The 21,956-nt window shown below is 44.3% G+C and overlaps 1 protein-coding gene across 1 annotated transcript; it reads left to right on the top strand.

Moving 5' to 3' along the window:
* Window positions 1-610: 610 nt before the first annotated feature.
* TNFRSF12A (TNF receptor superfamily member 12A) lies at window positions 611-9,338 on the top strand. The gene is made up of 5 exons (XM_089480568.1): window positions 611-771; window positions 4,055-4,156; window positions 6,619-6,753; window positions 6,897-6,951; window positions 8,008-9,338. Exons 1-4 carry the CDS (start codon window positions 693-695, stop codon window positions 6,947-6,949), a joined length of 369 nt encoding a protein of 122 aa, XP_089336694.1. The 5' UTR covers window positions 611-692; the 3' UTR covers window positions 6,950-6,951; window positions 8,008-9,338.
* Window positions 9,339-21,956: the final 12,618 nt, after the last annotated feature.

The raw sequence follows: 21,956 nt of genomic DNA on the forward strand, positions 1-21,956 counted from the left end.
GCCATATCTATCTATCTGACATATCTATCTGCTCTATCTATCTATCTATCTATCTATCTGCCATATCTCTATCTCTCTATCTCTCTATCTCTCTATCATCTATCTGCCATCTATCTATCTAGCTATCTATCTGCCATATCTCTATCTATCTATCTATCTATCATCTATCTATCATCTATCTGCCACATCTCTATCTATCTATCTATCTATCTATCTATCTATCTATCTATCTAGCATCTATCGATTACTGCAGATAGATAGATAGGAGCCAGTGTGGAGTAGTGGTTTAAGTGTTGGCCTATGACTCTGGGGGGGGGGGGGGTAGTCACACTCTCTCAGCCTCAGAGGAGGGATGTTATGGGGGAAGCAAACCTTGCCCAGCAAACCCCATGAGGGTTCCAGGGGAGAGGTGCTCCCCCTCGACTCTGTCCCTGGCTGCGCTTCTTGCAAGGGCTCTCGGGGCGCCTGCTGTCTCTCCCTGGGAGGAGGAGGAGGAGGAGGAGGAGGGCTGGAGGGGATCAAAGCAGCCAATGGCAGAGGGGCGGCTCTGCAGCGGGGGCCTCCCTCCTAGTCCTCTTCGCTGCCTCGCTCTCTGGCCGCCGGAGGCTGAGTCACTCACTCGCTGCCAGGAGCCCAAAGGGAAGGAAGCAAGGGAGGGAGCAAGAAGAAGGAGCCTCTCCATCAGCCCAGAGATGCTCGCCTCCTTCGCCGGACTCCTGGGGCTCCTGGCCTCCGTGCTCTTCTACATCGCCTGCGCCGAACCCGTGCCAGGTAAAGGGGATCCCTTTGGGGTGTGGGAGAACTACAACTCCCAGGATCTCAAGGCTGCATCCACACTGGAGAGATGACCCGGTTTGGCACCGCTTTAACTCGTTGCCTGATTCTTTGCTATGGAATTCTGGGAGTTGGAGTATGTTGTGGGTGGACCCCACAACAAACTCCAACTCCCAGAATTCCATAGCTATCTCTCCCGTTTTCTAAAGTAAAACTCTCTTTCCTCAAACGCTGATTGGGGGGGGATTTTGGGACCTGCAGTCCAACAACGGACCCCTTTCCTCCCAACTCTGATGGATTGGGAAAAAATAAGACCCCTTCTTTTCACAAGCACTGGCGGGCGGATACTGGGAGTTGCAGTCCCCAAAGATCCCCCCTCTTTTCCCCCCAAACGTTGTGGATACTGGGAGTCGCAGTCCAAAAAAAATCTCCCCTTTCCCCAAGCGCTAGTGAGTGGATTCTGGGCATTGTCGTCCAAAACACTCCCTCCCTTCTTACAAGCGCTGGTGGGCGGATTCTGGGACTTGTAGTCCTCACTGGGAGCTGTAGTTCAACAAAGCCCCCTTGACACCCCAAAGGAGCAAGTTGGCGGTCGCTTTCTTGCCTCACAGTCCAGCACTGCATCTACACTGCAGAAATAATCCGGGTTGACACCACTTTTTAACTGTCATGGCTCAAGGCTATGGAATTCTGGGAAGTGTAGTTTGTTGGGGCACCTCTGGTCATAAAATCCTAAGAGTATAGCAGACAGGACCCTAAAGGCCCCGGATCCCGCCTCAGCAGGGCTGCTAAGTAGGGCCAGCCCTGGTTAGCACTTGGATGGGAGACCGACAACGAAGACCAGGTGCTAGTCTCCTTTTTAACACGTGATTTGTTTCAGTATAATTTTATTTTTAAGGTACCTTTTTGTATGCTTTTTTTACTGTTCAGTCTTTTGGTTTTGGTTTTAATATTGTAAGCCCCCCCCCCCCCGAGTCACAGGTTTTTTTGGGGGGAAAGATGGGATATAAATACTGTAAATATAAAATAACAATATAATATAATAATAATAATAATATAGGCTGTATTTCAGTGGGAAGAGCTGGCAAAGCCACCTCAGAATAGTCCTGGCCAAAGAAAACCTTATGAAATTTGCAAACGCCGGGATAGGTTCCCCATAATTGGGAACAACAACAAAACAACAGCAAACAAACAAATAGCAATCAATCAATCAATACAAATTAACCCCAGTTTTGCGGGTTTGGAAAGCCATATATAGACAGGGATGACATTTTCTCAGCGGAAGAGGAACGCTGAAGAAGTGGGAAAAGTGAGCTTCGTGCAGATCTGCCTGGCGGGCGTTTTGCACTCTGCACATGCCCAGAGGCGCCTACTGCTCGCACTCAGGCGCTACGATTGAAGTCTAGAGCGATCAATCGCGGGTGATGTCACCATTTGGAATTTTCATGAACGCGAGGCCACGCCCCCCGGGCCATGCTGCTTCCTGATTGGCTGCTTGGAGAATGTGTGTGGGCGGAGGGAGGGGCAGAGTGAAAGCTTTCTGATTCCTGCAATTGAGAAAAACTGTCTGGCGCTGGAGCGTCAAAGGGCTCTCAGCGTTGAAGGGGGAGGAGGTGACGTGTTCGAATCATGCGACTCAAGGGTGACTCACCGCCCCGCCTTCCTTGCTCCAGTTCCCTGGGCTTGGCGCCATCTGTTCTCTGTTAGCAGGGGGGCATATTTGATCCATGAAGTCACTTGGAAAGGGAGGGAGCAGGTGTGGGAGGGCTCCCCTTCAGGGCTGAGGAAGTGCCTTTAGGTGGGTGTCAACTCCCAGAATCCCCAGCCAGCATGGCCCACGGTGTAGGTGTGTGACGAAAGCCTTTGGGTGGACCACAACTCTCAGAATCCCCAGCCAGCATGGTCCAATATGTGAGGGAAGCTGCAGAGTGCCTTTGGGTGGACCACAACTCCCAGAATCCCCAGCCAGCATGGCCAACGATGTTTGGGGAGAGATTAAGAAGATCTGAGGGAGTGCCATTGGCCATACTGGCTGCGGATTCTGGGAGTTGTAGTCCACCCAAAGGGACTTCCTCAACTCTTTTTCACCTCCCCCTCCACCATTGGCCATACTGGCTGAGGATTCTGGGAGTTGTAGTTCATTCCCCCAACTACAGCTCTTCTTCACTTCACCTCCCCCATACACATACCAGACTGGATCTGGCCATTTGATGCTCCTCAGAGATGACCCCCCTTCTGCTGGCTCAGGATTCTGGGAGTTATAGTCCACCCAAAATAAACATTTTCTGAGCTCTTCTTCACCACTATACACACACATATATATGTATCAGCACAGATTTGGCCATTTGAGGCTCCTCAGACCTGACCCTCCCCCCTTCTGCTGGCTGGGGATGATAGGAGTTGTAGTCCACCCAAAAGGGTTTCTTTCTGAGCTCTTCTTCACCTCCCTTTCCCCCACCAGCCCAGATCTAGCCATTTGATGCTCCTCGCAGCTGACCCCTTTCTGCCCTCCTCCTCCTCCTGCTTGGGTCTGGTTCGGGTTTCGGGGTGAAACACGACTCCCCCCGACTGACGTGACCCCTCTAGAAATAGCCCCAGTGTCATGAGGAGGGTGTGGGGAGACATCTGTGTGGGCGACGTGCAATGGGCTCACATCGATGGGCCTTCTGTCTTAGATCCCCTCCCCACCTTGGTTCAGCTCTTAATCCACTTGGTGTTCCAGCTTGATCTTTGTTTACTCCTTTTATTACACGTTTCATTCATTCATTTCACTTCTTCCGGACTCTTTCGCTTTCAATGCTGTTGTCTGCCTTCATTTCACTGCTGGATTTTCCCAAGACTGTTGTTGTTTTTGTTGTTGTCATTGTCATGTGCCTTCAGACGTTTCTGACTTATGGAGACCCAAAAGCCAATCCATCATGGGATTTGCTTGGCAAGACTTGCTCCTATGGTCACCCAGTGGGTTTCATAGATGGGAATTGAACCCTGGTCTCCAGAGTCATAGTCTACTCCAATGTAGAAGCTGTTTTGGAAAAAGCTTTGCTTCCATGATCAGATCATAGCAGGGGCCTTGTTCACAATATACTCCCTGGTCATTCTTTGGACTACCTCACAGGGTTGTTGTGAGGATGAAGTGGGATGGAAGGGAATGGTGTGAACTCTTTGAAGGAGAAACAGGATATAAATGTAACTAAGAAACCCCCCAAATGCAACTGTTAACACAGTTGCTGTGTGTTGTTGTTGCAGTTATGTGATTCCTCTTCTTCTTCTTTCCCATCAGCTACTGCGTGCCCCGGAGGCCAATCCTGGAGTCCAGATTTGGATAAATGTATGGATTGCTCTGTGTGCCGGCTCCAGAACAAGAATGACTTCTGCTCTGCATGTGAGTTGCCTGCCACCAAATATTAACCCTCATGCACTGGAGTGGCCTAGGACTTGGGCTGCACCCATGTTGCAGAAATAATCCGGTTCGACACCACTTTAATCACCATGGCACATCTGGGGACTGTAGTTTGTCGTGACACCAGAAACCTTGTGCTTCTTCCAAATTGGAGCATGGCTTACAGCTGTGGTCAAATGTTGATCCCCCAGGTGTTTTGGACTTCAGTTCCCAGAGGCCCCAGCCAGTTTGGCCAGCAGTCAGGAATTCTGGGAGCTGAAGTCCAAAACATCTGGAGGACCAGGACTGGCTTACAGGGACCTAGCTGCCCATTCTCCCCACTGTCATCCCACACTCAAAGATTTATAGGATGGGTGAAGGAAGGTATATCCAGCCCCGAAATGGGAATCACTTTGGGCTCCATTTTTGGAGAGAGGCAGGATATACGTGAATTAAATAAATAAAATCACGGAGGGTTTCAGGTGCTGTTAAGCTGCAGCTCCCAGCAGGATTCACCATAGGCTATGTTGACTAAGGCAGTGCAAGCCAACAAGGCCATGAAACCCACTTCATCCTCCATTGGTTCATTGATCACTTTGTTGCCATTGATTCCATACAGGTATTTTATCTACTGAGAGCCATTGTGGCATAGTGGTTTGAGCGTTGGACTACAACTCTGGAGACCGGGGTCTGATTGACAGCTCGGTATTTGCAATTTGTAATTTAGCAAGTGGTATTTAGAATTTAGAGAGCCAGCACAGTATAGTGGTTTGAGTGTTAGATTATAACTCTGGAGATCAGGGTTCAGTTCCCAGCTCAGCCAGGAACCCACTAGATGAATTTGGCCAAGTCGCACTCTCTCAGCCTCTGGGGAAGGCAATGGCAAACCTCCTCTGAACAAATCTTGCCAAGAAAACCCCATGATAATTTTCCTTATGGTCGCCATAAGTTGGAAACAACTTGAAGGCACACAACTACAACAACAACTGCCTAGAGACCCATGTGATTCCCAGCCCTCAAGTAACTCTTGAAAAGCTTGCTGGACTGCAGAATACATCATCTCTAGACAACATATCTATTATTAAGAGGAGCTGCTGTCTAGCCACAAGCTCCTTATTGTTTGTCTTGGGTCATCCACAGAGTTTTATGTCTGAGAACAGATTTTAATTCTGGGCTCTAAAATCCTAATCTAATTTTATCATCTCTCCACTACGCTGGTTCTCAGGAGTTGCAGCACTGTGTGTGGGATGGGTACGTACAGCTTGGATAAATCTGGCAAAGGAAGGACCAAATATTAAATGCCATACATGTTTAGAAATGGAATTTTTGAGTTATGGGAGGTTTTCTCTTTGTTTGTTTCCGTTCATATGGGTACACACCCAGTTTGTGACATGTGGGCTAAACCTTTGGCCCAACATGTCAGAGCCACATGTTGAAAAGAAAACCGTCATCGACATTTTCTTCCATTCTGTCTGTCCAAAAAAATCAGTGCTGGAAATATTGGCAGTAATTTTGTGTGTGTGTGAGAGAGAGAGGTCCAAAACACACAGCAGAAATAATCCAGTTTGAGATTGCTTTAACTGCCCTGGCTCAGTGCTAGGGAATCCTGGGAATTGTAGTCAGAGCTCTCTGACAGAGAAGGCTAAAGGTCTCACAAAACAATAGCTCCCAATTAAAGCGGACTCAAACTGGATTATTTCCGCAGTGTGTTTTGGACCAGAGACAGAAAGAAATATATATATAAAAGCAGAGAAAGAGACAGCATGTCAGAGTTGGACAATAACTCTGGAGACCAGGGTTCGATTCCCAGCTCAGCCATGAAACGCATTGGGTGACCTGGGGCAAGTCACATGCTCTCAGCCTCAGGGGAAAGCAATGGCAAACCTTCTTTGAACAGATCTTGCTATAATAATAATAATAATAATAATAATAATAATAATAATAATAGGATTGTCTTAGGGTCACCATAAATCAGAACAACTTGAAGGCACACAACAACAACCACAAAGTGTGTGTGTGTGTGTGTGTTTTGTGGCTACAGGTTGCTTCTGATTTATGGCAGCTCTCTGACAAACTTATTGCAAGGTTTTCTTGGCCAGATTTTTTCACAGTGGCTTTGCCATTGCCTTCTTCTGAGAGAGTGAAAGTGTGATTTGCCCATTTGAGTTTCCATGACTTAGTGGGGATTTGAACCCTGGTCTCCCACACTTGTTTCCCAATGTTCAGCCCACTACACCAGGCTGGTCTCAGAATATATTCCATTCTACTGGCAGATCAATCCGTTGTTCTTGTGGGAAACAGTTTGGCAGGAAGCATAAGGTTTTTTGAGTAATGGATCTGGTGGAAGTCTGGTTCAGATTAAGAGACTGGCTGGCTGGCGGAGGAGGAGGAGTGTGAGTGAATTTGGGGTGGCTTGTCATCTTTTGGAAGCTCATCTGAATTTAACCCATTCTTCTCCCTTACAGGTGGAGACCCCCAACCTCCAGATACATTCAATAAGTGGATTTTGGTGGGAGGATCTTTGGGGGCTGTCGTTGTGATGAGTTTAATCGTGGGCATCATAACCTATGCCCGCTGTCGGCGGCGGGAAAAATTCACCAGTAAGTGCTCCCTCTTCTTTATTTAAGTACAGTGGGGATTCTGTTACTCTGAACACTTCAGGAGCCGAGTTCCAGTCTCCTTCTCACTTAAATCTACAGGTGTCCTATTTTTAAAACTGCACTCTCTTTTTCTCTTGTTTCAGCCCCCATTGAGGAGACCGGAGGCCACTCAGCTCAGGAGTCACTGATACACTGAAGGTGAGGATAGTTGTTTCTGATGCTTTGTGCTGCCCTGAGAGCCAGCATGGTGTAGTGGTTTGAATGTTGGACTCGGACACTGGGAAGCCAGAGTTCAAACCCCTGCTCAGCCAGGGAAACCTGCTGGGTGACATTGGGCATGTCACTCTCTCTCAGCCTCAGAGAAAGACAAAGTAAAAAAAAAAAACCCTCTGAACAAATTCTGCCAAGAAAACCCTTAGGGTTGCCATAAATCAGGAATGACTTGAAGGCACACAACAACAACCACCACCCTTTCCCCTGCAGGCACTGGTTAACCAAACAATTATGCTGATGTGGCGGCTTTTGCTTTTTAAAAAGGAGCCAAGTGTCTAGCCCTCAAGGGTTGTTAGGAAGAGCTTTGCAACATTTCTATGCCTTCTTTGTGTGCCATTCCATTTCCAACACACACACACAGAGTTGCAGAAGATATATTGGCTTGAGCATTTAATTGGCATGACTGACTGAAGAAGATGGGCTTTTTCTTTTGACACAGGGTACACTCAGTGCAAAGAACCCTGAGACTCAAATGGCCTTTCCAGATCAAATCCCAGGAACAAATCCTATTGAAGTCAATAGGATTTACATCTTACTAAACACACAGAGACTTAGATTGTTGATCTCAGTCCCTGTTTGAAAGCCTTGGCTATTACTTCTTCAGCTCAACCTTCTAACGGTGTAAAATGTATGCTTCCTTCTTTTATCTTCCCAACAACCGTGCGAGGTCATATCAAAATCCATAATTTTGGTCCTAAAACCTGCCCTCGATTTATATATGAGGTCAATTTATTGTTGCGTATACATGGTAATTCAGTTTAAGACCTCTTTAACTGCCTTGGCTCAGTGCTAGGGAATCCTGGGAATTGTAGTTTATTGTGGCACCAGAGCTCTCCAGCAGAAAAGGTTAAAGGTCTCACAAAACTGTAGCTCCCAATTATAGCGGACTCAAACTGGATTATTTCCTCAGTGTGTTTTGGATCCATGTTTTTGGTCCTCTGTTTTCATAGTCTTTCTTCCCCCCCCCCCCACCTTTTACAGATCTTCCCCTTTCAAATGAAGTGAGAAGAAATCCAGACTTTCATTACCTCTGACTTTTCCTGAAGACGCCAGGACGACATTTGCTTTTACCCTGGGCTTACACTTGTTTGCACACACCAACATGACAGAGTGATGTGATGTGATGTGAGAGCAGCTGCTCCGGTGCCTTGTAAAAAAACATTTCAGGAAAAACAAAACAAAAGTATTGGTGGACCCTTTTGTAAAGGCAGTCAACTTTCCCCCTCGTTGTTAAGCTTCTGGGAAGGAGCAAAAGGGGCACGCTAAGTCTTCCAGGGTCTAATGCCCCATATTGGGGTGATTGTTTTTCAAAACTGGGATACAGCTGTGGGGAATCTTGCAGCTCCCAAATCCTAGCCAGGAGGGCCACAGCAACTGCTGTGACATTTCCCCTTGGGAAAAAAATGTCTTTTAAATGAATGTGATTTTACTTAATGATTTATCTATATATAAAGAGAGATAGGGCTGTAGGGCTCTCTAGGGACCCTTACACACTACACAATCTTAGCATTATGTGCCACAACACACTGCAGAAATGATTCAGTTTGACACCACTTTAACAGTCATGGCTCTATACTAGAGAGTACTGGGAATTGTAGTTTTGTGATATATTTACCCTTCTCTGTCAGAGAGCTCTGGTGCCACAACAGACTACAGTTCCCAGGATTCCCTAACTAAGCCAGGGCAGAATTCAAAGATGTAGCCATGTTAGTCTGTAGAATCAGTATGTAGAGAGATGTAGCACCTTTGAGACAAATTGAAAGAAAGAAATTGGCAGCATCAGCTTTTGTAGAGCCAAAGCAGTTAAAGTGGTGTCAAACTGGATTATTTCTACAGTGTGTTTTGGACCTATGAGTCCACTGTAACACCCATGGTTCTGTCCTATGGAATTCTGGGACCATAAGTTTAGGGAGAGGCATTTAGAACTCTCAGCCAGCAAGCCCTAATGTCTCATCAGACTACACATCCCAGGATTCCATAGGATGTAGCCAGGGTAGTATCGCTCTGTAGTGTGACAGAGCCCCAGGAGAAGAGCAGGACTGAGCCACTTGTGCAGTTTTCTCTTTTCAGTGGCTGGGCCATTGTGTGAAAGAGAAAAAGGGTCATAAGTTTTGTAGGAACTACACTAATGTTAGTTCTTCCCTCCTTCTGTTCGTCATCCTTGGTGCTCATGCAGAGGCTGCTATTTATGTCATCTGCTTTAAAAAAGAGAAGTTTTAATTATCTGGGTGTGTTTTTGAGGCATGCTTTTTAAAAAAAACAGCATGATAATCATGAATTAGAGTTTGTGAGTTGAAATAAAATAAAGTTAATTCTTGATTAAACAAGAGGGTGTTCTGTCTTGATATGCAAATATTATGGAAGCTTTCATTCCATGTGTCAGTATAGTAAACATACATTGATATCACACACACGGATAGGTTCCCTTATACTTTTGGTAGTATTTGTTTGACCAATGCATAATTTCTGTTTTCAGATAAAGATTTAAAAAGCAGTTACTCATGTGGTGCCGTTGCACATTGTGTGCCTTTGGTTGTGCAATTTCATAGTTCTATTATAACAAGGTGTTATAGGACAACCATGGCATAATTTTATCAGCAGAAAGTTACAAAACCTCTCTTTGACATAAGATCTCAGCCCCAACTTGGAAAACTTACATTTTTGTAACCATCACTCCATTGCATCCATGCTTGCTGGGAATTTGAGCAGATGTAGTTCAAAAGTGTAAGTCTTGCATAGGCTTAGTGATTGAATTAGTTACGACAACCTTGTCAGGTTGATCGGGATTACTGTTCTTCAGATAGAAGGGTACAAGTGTGATTTGCCCAAATTCACATTTGACAATGAGGCTTGAGGTGAATCCACACTATTTTAGTTACAGCAGTTTGATGCAATGTTAACTGCTATAGCTCCATCCTGAGGAATCTGTTATCAGTTTAATTCTATTTTAATGTTCATTTATGGAGGTTTTTAATTATAAGCCACTTTGCGTTCAAACTTTGGGAAAAATGGGATATAAATAAATATAATAATAATAATAATAATCTTGAAGTTTGTACTTTGGTGAATTACTTAGAATTCTTTCTGCTAGATTGCTCTATTAGTCTGTTTCTCTTGAACTACCTCTGGAAAGTTCTAAGTACCTCACACAACTACTAATCCAAGGATTATACAGGATGGTGCCAAGGTGCCAATAATACAAAATTTCATTCAATCTCCATCTTTGTGCAAATGGATCTTGTACCCCTTTGAGACTAACTGAAAGAAAGAAGTTTGTAGCTTGAAGTAGACGTGAGCCTGCTTCTTCCAAATGTACTACAAGATCTCTGTGCATACTGATTTTCCAGACTAACATGGCTATGTCATTGAATTCTATTTCCACCATTGTGTAACTCTTAGACTTGCTTTTTACTCTGAGATGCTTATGCAACAGGGTGGCAAAAGTATGATCTGTCGGCACCCATCTTCCTAGCTGTTTTCTGGCCCTGAAATATTTTATTCTTTGAGGAAAGTGTGTTCTACTCATCCTAAAGGCACCAGATCCTGCCTGATCTTGGAAGCTAAGCAGAATCCGCTCTGGTTAGTACTTAAATGAGAGTCCACCAAGAAATGCCAGGTGATGTTGGCTATATTCCTGGGGTCATGCAGTGACATTCCTGGAGGCATCCAGAAACAGTGGATTTGTGTTTAGGTAAGGCGTAGGATCTCACAACCTCTCTCTGTTAAAAATCTCTTGGGAATAAAAAATGAAGTGGACTTCCAGTGACCCATGAGGTGGGTTTTTTTAAAATCACTGGACCTCCTGATAATCCAAAGTTGTTGACCTTCTCTATGTAGAGCTGTCCTGGAAACCCACAGCTTGAAAACTACTTTTTTGGACTACCACTGACTGTTAGGTGGGGAATTCTAGGAACCGGAGTTGAAAAAACTGCTCAGAGCTCTGGATTGTCCTCCCATATTTTTTTAATTAGTTCATTGCTAATTATTCCTTCTGGGTCTTCCTGTGTTAGTACATCTGTGTTCTAAGATGTGGTTGTTTGTCAGTGGCCTTTTAAAAAAATCTCACAAAATCGAAGATGTGCCTAACTCCCACAAATGAGACATTGTGGGTTTTCATCCTGCCTGGAAACATTTCCTCCAACTTCAGATGTATGGAATAGAATCAGAGTTGAAAGAGCCCACCATGGCCATTTAATCCAGATCCCTGCCATGCAGGAATACACAGGCAGAGCATTCCTGACAAATGGCCATTCTGCCCTATGACTCAGTCTCTGCAGCAGTAAAAATCAGGCGTGCTCCATCTTCAATATGACACCCTTTAAAATATTTAAGCATGGCTGTCATGCCACCTCTTAACCTTCTCCAGGCTAAACATTCCTAGTTCCCTAAGCTGCTCTTCGTAGGGCATGGTTTGTAGACCTTTCACCATTCTGGTCACCCTCTTCTGGACATATTCCAGCTTGTCAACATCCCTCTTGAATTGTAGTGTCCAGAACTGAACACAGTATTGTGGGTAAGGCCTGACCAAAGCAGAATAGAGTAGAACTATTACTTCACTTGATATAAACCCTATACGCCTATTGATGCAGCCTAGAATTGCATTAGCTTTTTTAGCTGCAGCATCACACTGTTGGCTCATGTTCAACTTGTGGACTACTAGGACTTCGAGATCCTTTTCACATGTTGTCTTGTAAAGCCAGGTGTCCTCCATCCTATATCTATGCATTTTATGTTTTTCTGCCTAAGTGTAGTCACCCAGTGTGGGGCTTTGGAACAAGGCTTTGGGGCAGAGCCAAAAGGGCCCATTGCCAACTTCCTGTCCCACGCAGCTTTATTCACGCGGCAGGGAGTTGGGGGGGGTTTACCAAATGTCATCCCTCCTTCAGTGGTGCCACCTCTCTTCAGTGGTATTACCCTCACTCCCCAGTGATGCTACTGAATGTAGTACAGTGGACCCTTCCTTTATGGGGGGGTTCCGCCCCGCCCCCTGTGTAAGGGCAAAACCATGTATGCTCACGCACCATTGTTTTTCCCCACACACAGCTAATGCATAGGGTGGAAGCCGTGTATGGCATGCCCGCGTATGGGGCAGGCACACTGTACTTTACATTTTTACCTGTTGAAATTCATTTTGTTAGTTTTGGCCTAGCTTTCTAACCTTTTCTGGTCATTTTGAATTTTGATCCTTTCCTCCCAGATATTAGCTACTCCTCCTAATTTGGTGTCATTTGAAAATTGGTTAAGCATGCCCTCTATCCTTTCATCCAAGATGTTGACTGGCACTTCCCAGAAAGGAACCCTGTGGCATCCCACTGGTCACTTCTCTCCAGGATAAAGAGGAGCCATTGCTGAACAACTTTTGCATTTAGTCACTCAATCACATACAAATCATGTGGTTAAGGAAAAGTTTATCTGCACAAATTCCATGGCTGAAGTTTTGGAATTCAGATCAAGCACTTTTCTCTTTCATCCACCTCCAAGATGAGCTCAGGCCCCATTTCATCGCATCTCCAACCTAAATATGTCAAATGGAAGCAAAATTGCTTGCTTCAAAAATCGCTTGCTATCACTTCACTTTCATGTTAAGGTGGAAAACCAGTGAGGGAATGAGACACTTTCAGTTTTCCATTATGCGAAATGAAATTTGAGAGTGCATGGAAGGCAATGCAGCCATACAGATGATTTCCTGCCATTTTTATGCCACAGATATTGCCTCAAGGCACTCCTGACTGAGTTGTTCCTTCTCTACATGTCTGAACCAAGCCAGTCCTGAGATGAGAGACAGCATAGGCTGCCCTCGGCTACATCAATGGCTGGGATGCTTATGACAAAACAAAACATAATTGCCTTAGTGGTTTCTCATACAAGGAAAAATTTAGCCATAATCCTAACGGCTCATACATGAGGATGACTGGCATGCATATAAATTGTGAGAGGCCCTGGCTAATATGCCCCAGCTGTCTTGCATTGCTGAGACAGGTCTCTAAAGACCCATTGTGGTGAAACTTTCCTTTTTTCAGATCAGGGATGGGGTATGTCTGGTCCAAGAAGCCTCCCTAACTGGCCCACTGAAACAGAAAAGGGCACTTTGTTTTCTACCTGCATGGAGAGGTCAGGTTGTGAGGAAGGGTAGATGTGATATACTATCATGGTGTGCATTGTGGTTGTTATGTGCCATTAAATCCATACCCTCCAAGTTTTGGCAGGAACGGTCCAGATTAATCCTGCCATCAGACTTTTCCAAATGCTTTAAAAATGTCCCAGTTTCTCTTTTCCTCCCACTTTCCTCTTTTGTTTTGTTACTCCTGTTGCTGCAAACGGATGCCCAATCCACACTGCAGAAATAATCCAGTTTGATACTGTTTAACTGCCCTGGCTCAGTGCTAGGCAATCCTGGGAATTGTCATTTTTAATAGTATCAGAGCTCTCTGACAGAGAAGGCTAAATGTCTCACAAAATTACAATTCCCAGAATGCCCTAGCATTGAGCCAGGACAGTTAAAACATTGGATTATTTCTGCAGTGGTGGACTGGACCTGAGTCAAAGTGCAAGAGCACTTTGTTCTCAATTAATTCAGCAATTAATTCAAATAATTCTTGCCCTTCCCAGTAGGCTCTAGGTAAAGCAAACTGCTGCAGCCTCTCCTAGCTTGTGTGTTCCTCTATAACTTTGGTCGTCTTGACCATACTCTGGTGTTGTTCTGCCACATGTCTCTTAGGTTAGATCTGTGCAATGTTGGACAGTTACACAGGATGGATTCAACTTAAGAGAACCCTATGAATGAGAAATCTCCAAAAGACCATTAACAGCCTTGCTCAGTCCTTGTGAACTCAGCACCATGGCTTCCTTGACTGAATCCACGTCTATTTTCAAGTTCCTTTGTCCCCAGTGCTGATTGTTCCATTTATTTTTATCGTTTTCCCCATGGTCAGTTATTCTTCCTCTTCCCATTCACATTGCTCTGGAAGACAGCCAAGTGGCGGAGGGTATGTGTAGTAGGATAGGATTTGTTGTTGTGTGCCTTCAAATCATTTCCGACTTATGGCAATCCTAAAGTGAACCAATCTGGGGGTTTTCTTGGCAAGTTTCATCAGAGGGAGTTTGCCATTGCCATTCTCTGAGGCTGAGAGAGTGTAACTTGCCCAATGTCACCCACTGGGTTTCCATGATGGAGCAGGAATTTGAAATCTGATCAACCATAGAAACCCACCAGGTGACCTTGGGCAAGTCACACTCTCTCAGCCTCAGAGGAAGGCAATGGCAACCCCCCTCTGGAGAAACATGCCAAGAAAACTTTGTGAAAGGATTGCCTTATGGTCACCATCAATCAGAAATGGCTTGAGACATACAGCATACACACACATCTCTACACCACTGGTCCTATCCTATGGATTAAGAAACCTTTGATCGAAAGGATTAACCAACCTATACAGGGAGCCCTCCACATCCACGGATATTTTTCTCCACGGATTCAAGCATCCGCGGCTTGGAAATATCTATATCTATATCTATAGATATTCCAAATAGCAAACCTTGATTTTGCAATTTTATATAAAGGACACCATTTTAATATGCTACTGTACTTAATGGGACTGGAACATCCATGGATGTTGGGTATCCACGGCGGAGCCCAGGAACCAAATTCCAGCAGATAACAAGGATCCACTGGATTTCTTTTCTTTTTCCTCCTAATTTTATCTCATGCTCTGCTTCTGGGCTTAGGGTAACACTTCCCAGACTTTTTCTCCCCCTGTGTTCTACATTTCACTGCCCAACATCTCCCTTTCTCTTAAGCCTCCTGCTCCTTTTGCCGGGCCCTCCACCCCCATCATTTCCTTCTCTCTCTTCTGTGTCAGTGAGTCATTCTCCCTTTTCTTGCACTTGCCCTTATGGCCTCCCTTGGCTGCGCATTCCTGGCCCCTTAGTTCATACCAGCCTCTCCGGGACACCACCCAGTGAGTCATCTGAAGGTGGTGGTGGGGCAATGGATGGAGGGCAGAAGTGGGGAGGAAAGGAGATAAGTTAGAGGTATGTCTCTCCTCAGGCATAGCTCACAACCAGCCAAGCTGCAAGGCCATCAGAGTCACCAGAGTGACTATCTGTGTTGGCCATTTAACATATTCAAACAAAAAACCACCAAACAGCGAGATCTTTAATGGCCAACCGAAATGCACAATATACACGTTGCAAGCTTTCGGAGTCCCACCAGCTTCTTCATCAGTTACAAACCATACAGGAGAAGGAAAAAAAATCTAGCTGTGTTGGCCGTACAGTAAATATGATATCTTTATTGGGCCAACCAAAATGCACAACTACATGTTGCAAGCTTTCGCAGTTACACTGGCTTCTTCATCAGGCAAACAGGAGGAAAAAAATTGAAGATGTTAGTCATAGGTCTGCATTTTCTGTTTCTGGTCTTATGGAGGGCTATGTGCAGGGTGAACAGTTTCAGATATACAGTTCACTATTTGGGATATACTGTTATCTATAGTACTTTCTATTGTACATCTAGTGTTATGTAGCATTACTGCAAGGTGGTTACTTACATATTAATATATGGTCATTGTATATATGGTAGAGTTGTGGTTTCATTCTTTTGGGACATTACTGTAATATAGTTCATTGTATTTTCAGTTTCTCCCCAGCTATTCTTTCAAGGCCATTCCAGTTGTCAGAGCGAAAACTGGAGGCTGCGCCTGTAGCTTTAAGAGAGGTGTTGTTGTGTGCCTTCCAGTCATTTCTGACTTACAGTGACCCTAAGGGGGTGAACCCTAGCATGGGGTTTTCTTGGCAACTTTCTATAGAGCGGTTGTGCCATGGCCATCCTCTTGGGCTGAGAGAGTGGGACTTGCCCAAGGTCGCCCAGTGGGTTTCCATGACTGAGCCTGAATTCAAACCCTGATCTCCAGAATCACAGTCCAATGCTCAAGCCACTATGCCATGCTGACTCTTCAAAACTGTAAAGGAGATGTCTCCTCTCACCTGGGATGAAAGATAATGCACCCTTCTGTGTGAAACAAGTCCAAGGAGTTTATTTGTGGAAAACAAAGTCCAGCAATGGAACTGCTACAGCTGTGTCCTGGCCCTTGCATATCTGTGGGGTAAGAGGGAACAGTCGGCATTCTCCTGTAAAAATCTAATTCCTTGCATTCCTTGGCGGAAGCCAGTGTCAAGTGAGTTGGCTTCTGTAATTTCCTGACTGGGAACAGCTCAAAAAATAATCTGATCAGGACAAGGAAATGGCTTGCCACAGGTTCCTGTCCCTTTTTGCAAACAGAGCCAATTTGTTCCAAGTATTTAAGCCCTGCAAGTTGTTCAAGCGCAGTTCCCATACCCCCTTATCCTTGGCTATGCTGATGGGAGTTGTAGTCCAACAGCATTTATTTATTTGACCTATATCTTGCTTTTCTCCCAGTATTGCAGCCAATGTGGCTTACAATACAAGTTAAAACAAAATAGCTAAAGCAACATGTGGTACAACCATTTGAAAGCATTAAACAATCAATCCAATTCAAACATTAATTTTCACATTAAGACTCTGGAGTACTACGCTTTGCCCATGTGTATTAAGTTTGCAAATGTCTTCCTATGTGGTTACCTGTAGACAGTTTCTGTTCACCATAGGTGAGAAGGTGAATGGCTATTTTATTTTATTTTTAGCCTGTGTTAAGGAAACTAATATCTGGACTGTAGATAATAGGGGAAAGCAATGGTAGACTAAACCTATCCATGGAAAGGGATGGCTATTTTTTGAAACCTCACTTCCATGTAAAAGCTTCCAGAAAGTATTTATTTATTCTTTCTTTATTCTTTACTTTATTTATATGCTGTCTTTCTCCCAGGATGGGGCCTAAGGCAGCTTCCATAAAAACAAATTAATAATGATTACAATTTTTTTTAAAACCAATTTAAAATCATCACATTAAAACACTATAAAACTGATTAAAAAGCAAGTAAAATATATATATTTAAAATAATCTACTATATTAGGGAGAATGGCTCTGTCTCAGTTTACCTTAGGATTTTGTTACACCATTCTCTTCCATGCGTAGCCCCACTCTAATACACCAATTAAAGGATACACTCCTTATCACAATTACTAGAGATAAAGCCCCAGAGCCTAGAAAACTTCCTTTTTTGCATTACAACTCTCATGATGGAGAGGTTTAGGAACTGTAGTCCAAAAAGGTAAATTCTTCATTTTCTGGTAAGCCCTGAAGAATACAATAATATATCCTCCAACATTTCACAGATGAAAACCAAAACATGTGTGGCCATGCAACCTCTGAGTTCAGTTAAGGTGTTCTAACTTTTAACTCATAAAATAGGAGCAGTAGCAGCAGTTTGCTTTTGCTTTAGCCCACTGGGAAGAGCAAGATTCCACAACCTCTTCTCCTGTTCTCTGCCCCCAATGAATTGAGAGCAAGCTACTTTTGCATTTTGAACTCTGTAGCAATTGAAATAAAGTGAGGAGAAAGGGGGAAAGTGGAAGGACATTTTAAAAGCAGCTGCAAAAGTGGGATGATGGAGGAGAATGAATTGGGACTGGCACTGACAAATCTGGACTGTTAGGGTGTGCAGTTTGCAGATTTCTATACAACACATTGGGGACTTCTTGTTGCATGCCTTCAAGTTGTTTCAGATTTATGACAACCCTAAGGCAAACCTATCATGGGGTTTTCTTGGCAGGTTTCTTCAGAGGAGGTTTGCCATTGCCATCCTCTGAGTCTGAGAAAGTGTGACTGGCGTGCGCACGGTCACCCAATGGGTTTGCATGGCTGAGCTGGGATTCAAACTCAGGCCTCCTTCTACTTTGCTATTTACTTTTGGGGGAAGCTTGGTTGTTGTTGTGTATTCTTTTGTATTCCACCCCAGTTGTGTATTACACCCCAGTAGGTTTCCATGGCCCAAATGGGATTCAAAACCTGTCCTCCTACAACTTTACTACTTACTTTTGGGAAAGCTTGGCTGTTGTCAATTCTATTTTATTCCACTCCAGTGAGTTTCCATGGCCCAGCAGGCATTCAAACCCTGTCCTCCTACTACTTTACCATTAACCCTGTGTCTGTTGTTGTATATTCTATTGTGTATTTGTCCCTTAGAGAAAGCAAAGCTGGCTGTAATTGATTAAAAATATTGATGAATGGAAGTTGCATGATGAAATCCAACCTTGCAATAATATAATAGATAAAAAGAAGCAGAGAGAAGGCAAAGAGGAGGAGGAGAAGATGAAGGCTGAAGAGACGGAAACCAGAAGACGAGGATGCCCAGACGGATCAAGTCATGGGGAAGGAATGTGAAGCAGGGATTTGTTGCCTGTGTGCGTTTGTGTGTTCTCTGGAAGGTTGGAGCTACCCAGCCGGAAGAAGAGAAATGAATCACAGTCTGAGGAAGGAGAGTCTGAAGGGGGAGAGAGAATGAACGCAGGAGTTTTGGCTCAAAGTCTGTCTGTCTGCACTTGCTGCACATGTATTCCACACCCACGCATCCGTACCCCATGCCTTGCCCTGTTGCCACCTCAGAGGTTGGCATACTAGGGTGACCTCCTTGGAAACCATCTTCCAGTGTGGGAGCTTGGAAGCTACCCACCCCACCATGTAGTCAAAAAGTTAAAAGCACTTTATAGTCAAAAGAACTTGTTTCAGCTATTCCATGGGCTTGGAGCCAAATAGAAAAAGGGTGGGTGGGTAGGTGGGTGGAGGTGGCAAAGCCCCAAGCAAGGATTGTTTGAAAGAGAGAATGAGTCAGAGAGGAAGAAAAGCCGGAGGATTGTGGCCCAGTTCCAGAATGGAAGTGGGGGTGGACTGGGGAGGATGGGAAGAGAGAGAAGCATTGTCACTTTTACTCTAGTAATGTTCTTGCATCTTTCACAGTTGAATGCCAGGGAGAAATGCAACAAAGGGAGGCATACTGGGCCCTTGATATCCACTGAGGTTTGCTTCTAGGAACCCTATGGATACCAAAATCTGTGGATGCTCAAATTCCGTTGAATACAGTGGTGGAGCAAAATGGTATCCCTTATATAAAATGGTATAATCAAGGTTTGCCTTTTTGGAATGTATATATCTGTGGATGTTTGAATCAGTGAAAAAATAAAATCCAGGGGTATGGACTGTATTACACACAGCAGCCCAGAGTGGAAACCATTGCAAACTCCTCTCCAAGCTATACAGGGTGCATCTACACTGTAGAAATAATGCAGTTTGACACCACTTTAAGTGCTGTAGCTATTTTACAGAATCCTGGGATCTGTATTTTTATAAGGTCTTCAACCTTCTCTGCCAAAGAGTGCTGGTGCGTCACAAAACTACAAATCCCATGGGGTTTTTTTTAGGATGGAGCCATGGCAGTTAAAGTGGTGTCCAAGTGCATTATTTCTACAGTGTAGATGTGTCTGTATTCACCTTAAGGAAGCCCCTCTCTCTTCACCTCTTCCCTTCCCAGATGAGCAACAACAACCTTACGGGACAGTTGTAAGAATGACTGTGATCATATAGGTGAAGCCCTATGAGCTCTTCAGAAAAGCCTTATGTATATAAGGGCTCTTGGTACTGTATTTCATTTTGTTGTCTTCTTTGGATAACAACAGCTACTTAAGTTGCCAAATTTTATTTTGCCAAAGCTCCTGTGCCTTCAAGTAGCTCCCTAGAAGGCAAGGCATTCAGCAGATGATGCTTTTCTAACCTCTTAGGAAGAAAATGAGCAAATGTTGATTTTTACACCTGTTGGGTTTTTTTAAAAAATATTTATTGCAAAGATGGTGGAGACATGGTAGTTCTGTTGGAGAAAAGAGCAGCAACTCTTTTCTGCTCTTTTAAAGTTTAGAGTTTTTAAACTTTTAAAGTTAAAGTAGTTGTCTTTAAAGTAGTAGTTTAACTGTCCTTAAACTATTCCAACAACAACAAGAATCATCACTTTTAGCCATCGTCCTGCTTTCAAGTGTTTTAGCAGAGGTACTGCTGAAAGGTTTTGGCTTGTAAGAAAAATCATCTACTAGGGTTGCCAACTTTTGAAAGGCAATCTGTTCCCCTGCCTTTAACATAATTTCATTTGCAGACATTAGCAGTTCATAGTATCATGCTATTATTATATTAAGGGGGGGATACAGTCCACTTCCTCTATATTGAAAAGAAACAGCTGTAGTCAAAGGCATAGGTCAGTCTGCAAGCTTAGCTACTACAACAGCGCATGCTCCTTTCTACTTTCCCAGTGTGCTTTTGACTTCCATAAAGAAAGTGGCTCCAGTCCTTCCAGTCCTCAATGGCAACCAAAAGTCCTCTGCAGGCAGCGCACACAGAATGGGCTCCTCTTTGTGCTTTAAAAGGGGGAAACATAGTTGGTATATGAAGAGTGAGTAAGACTGAAACTTTTTCTTATGAACAGGGGTGTGGTGGCATCATGCCTACACCACACATCCCTCCCTGGCAAGGCTCTTTAACTGTGCATTGATGTTTTGTGTGTCTTGCAAGTTGTTCCTGGCTGGTGGCAACCGAAGGCAAACCTATCATGGGGTTTTCTTGGCAAATTTCTTTAGAGGTTTGCCATTGCCATCCTCTGAGGCTGAGACAGTGTGACTTGCCCATGGTCATCCAGTGGCTTTCATGGTTGAGCAGGGAATCAAGCTCCAGTTGTAGTCCAACACTCAAACCACTATGCTACACTACTTCTCCAAACTGGATTCAAATAACATTCAGAGGCCCCTAGATTTGTCAGCCTTGAATTAGACCAGAGTGTAAAATTATGACCAAGGAGAACTGAGTTCAAATTCTACTCAGGTAGGAAGTTCACATGTTATTCTGGGGTCAGTCACCCTAGGACTGGCCCCAAATAACAGAGGAGCCTGTTGGGCAAAGGGATTGTCTGCTGGACCTCCTCCTATGCCAGGAGAGGGTCCTGGCTGTGGCCAGACAGTGTGACACAACACTTGAGTAAGCAGGAGGACCATCCCGCAACATTTGGGAGCCTAGAGCGGAGCAATAAATGTTGCTTCTCCTTGGCCCTCAAGCCAAGCTACATAGATCCAACCACATTGTTTTGGGATATGAGGCAGAAAATCCTTCTTCCCATCCTTGGTGGTAAAAATACAGTAAGAAAAGTGCAAATCGCTACCAATAATAACATCCCAAATCTGCAAAAGGCAGGCTTCAGCCATGGGTTCTCTAGCCCTGGCATTTGCCCAAAGATGCCAATCCCTGAGTCATCCTTTATTTAACCTACTTCAAAGGGCTGTTCTGAAGATAAACAGGAGGCATTTCTGTTCTTTGCCCCAATTTCCTTGGAGAAAAGGTAAATTAAAAATATAAAGTCATACATAAAAAAAGCATTAAATTCTACCTGGGTCACCTCAGGGATATATATCCTGAAGAAGGATGTAATGTCCTTCACAGCCACAGAAGCCATATTTGTGAATAGACGTAATGCATAGAGGCTTGGGTGGTGGTAAAGTGATCTGAAGTCCTTAAAAGGCTGCTCTGCAGATATTAGGTAGTTAATACAAAACAGAGGGAGCTAATGGCCCAATTTTGTGGCGTCTAGTGCCATCTTATGACAGTTCTATGAGTCTGCAAAAAATGTTTCCCTACCTGTACCATGTGTTGCAGAAAATTTGCAAAGAGGGCTACCAGGCTGTACATTCAACCTGCTCAAAAGTTACACACATCCAGCTTCAGCTTCTCACATTTTTCACTGGGAAAGAGTAATTTAGCCTGCCTGCTCAAAGGTGGCCAAAGCCGATCACGGCTCCTCGCCTTTCTTGGCAGCTGCACTATTTGCAAAGAAAAGAGACAAAATCTTAGCCTGCAAAATGGAGAAATTTCTTCTAAGTGCAAAATACATCTCAAGTTGGCTGGGGGATTCTGGGAGCTGTAGTCTAAGAAAGGAACATTGCCAAGCTCTACAAGTACAAGAGGAATCCTGTCTGGGGATTTCCT

Source organism: Sceloporus occidentalis, unplaced genomic scaffold (genome assembly GCF_023333645.1).
Source record: "Sceloporus occidentalis isolate IW3139 unplaced genomic scaffold, rSceOcc1.0.p SCAF_14, whole genome shotgun sequence".
Taxonomy (NCBI): domain Eukaryota; kingdom Metazoa; phylum Chordata; class Lepidosauria; order Squamata; family Phrynosomatidae; genus Sceloporus; species Sceloporus occidentalis.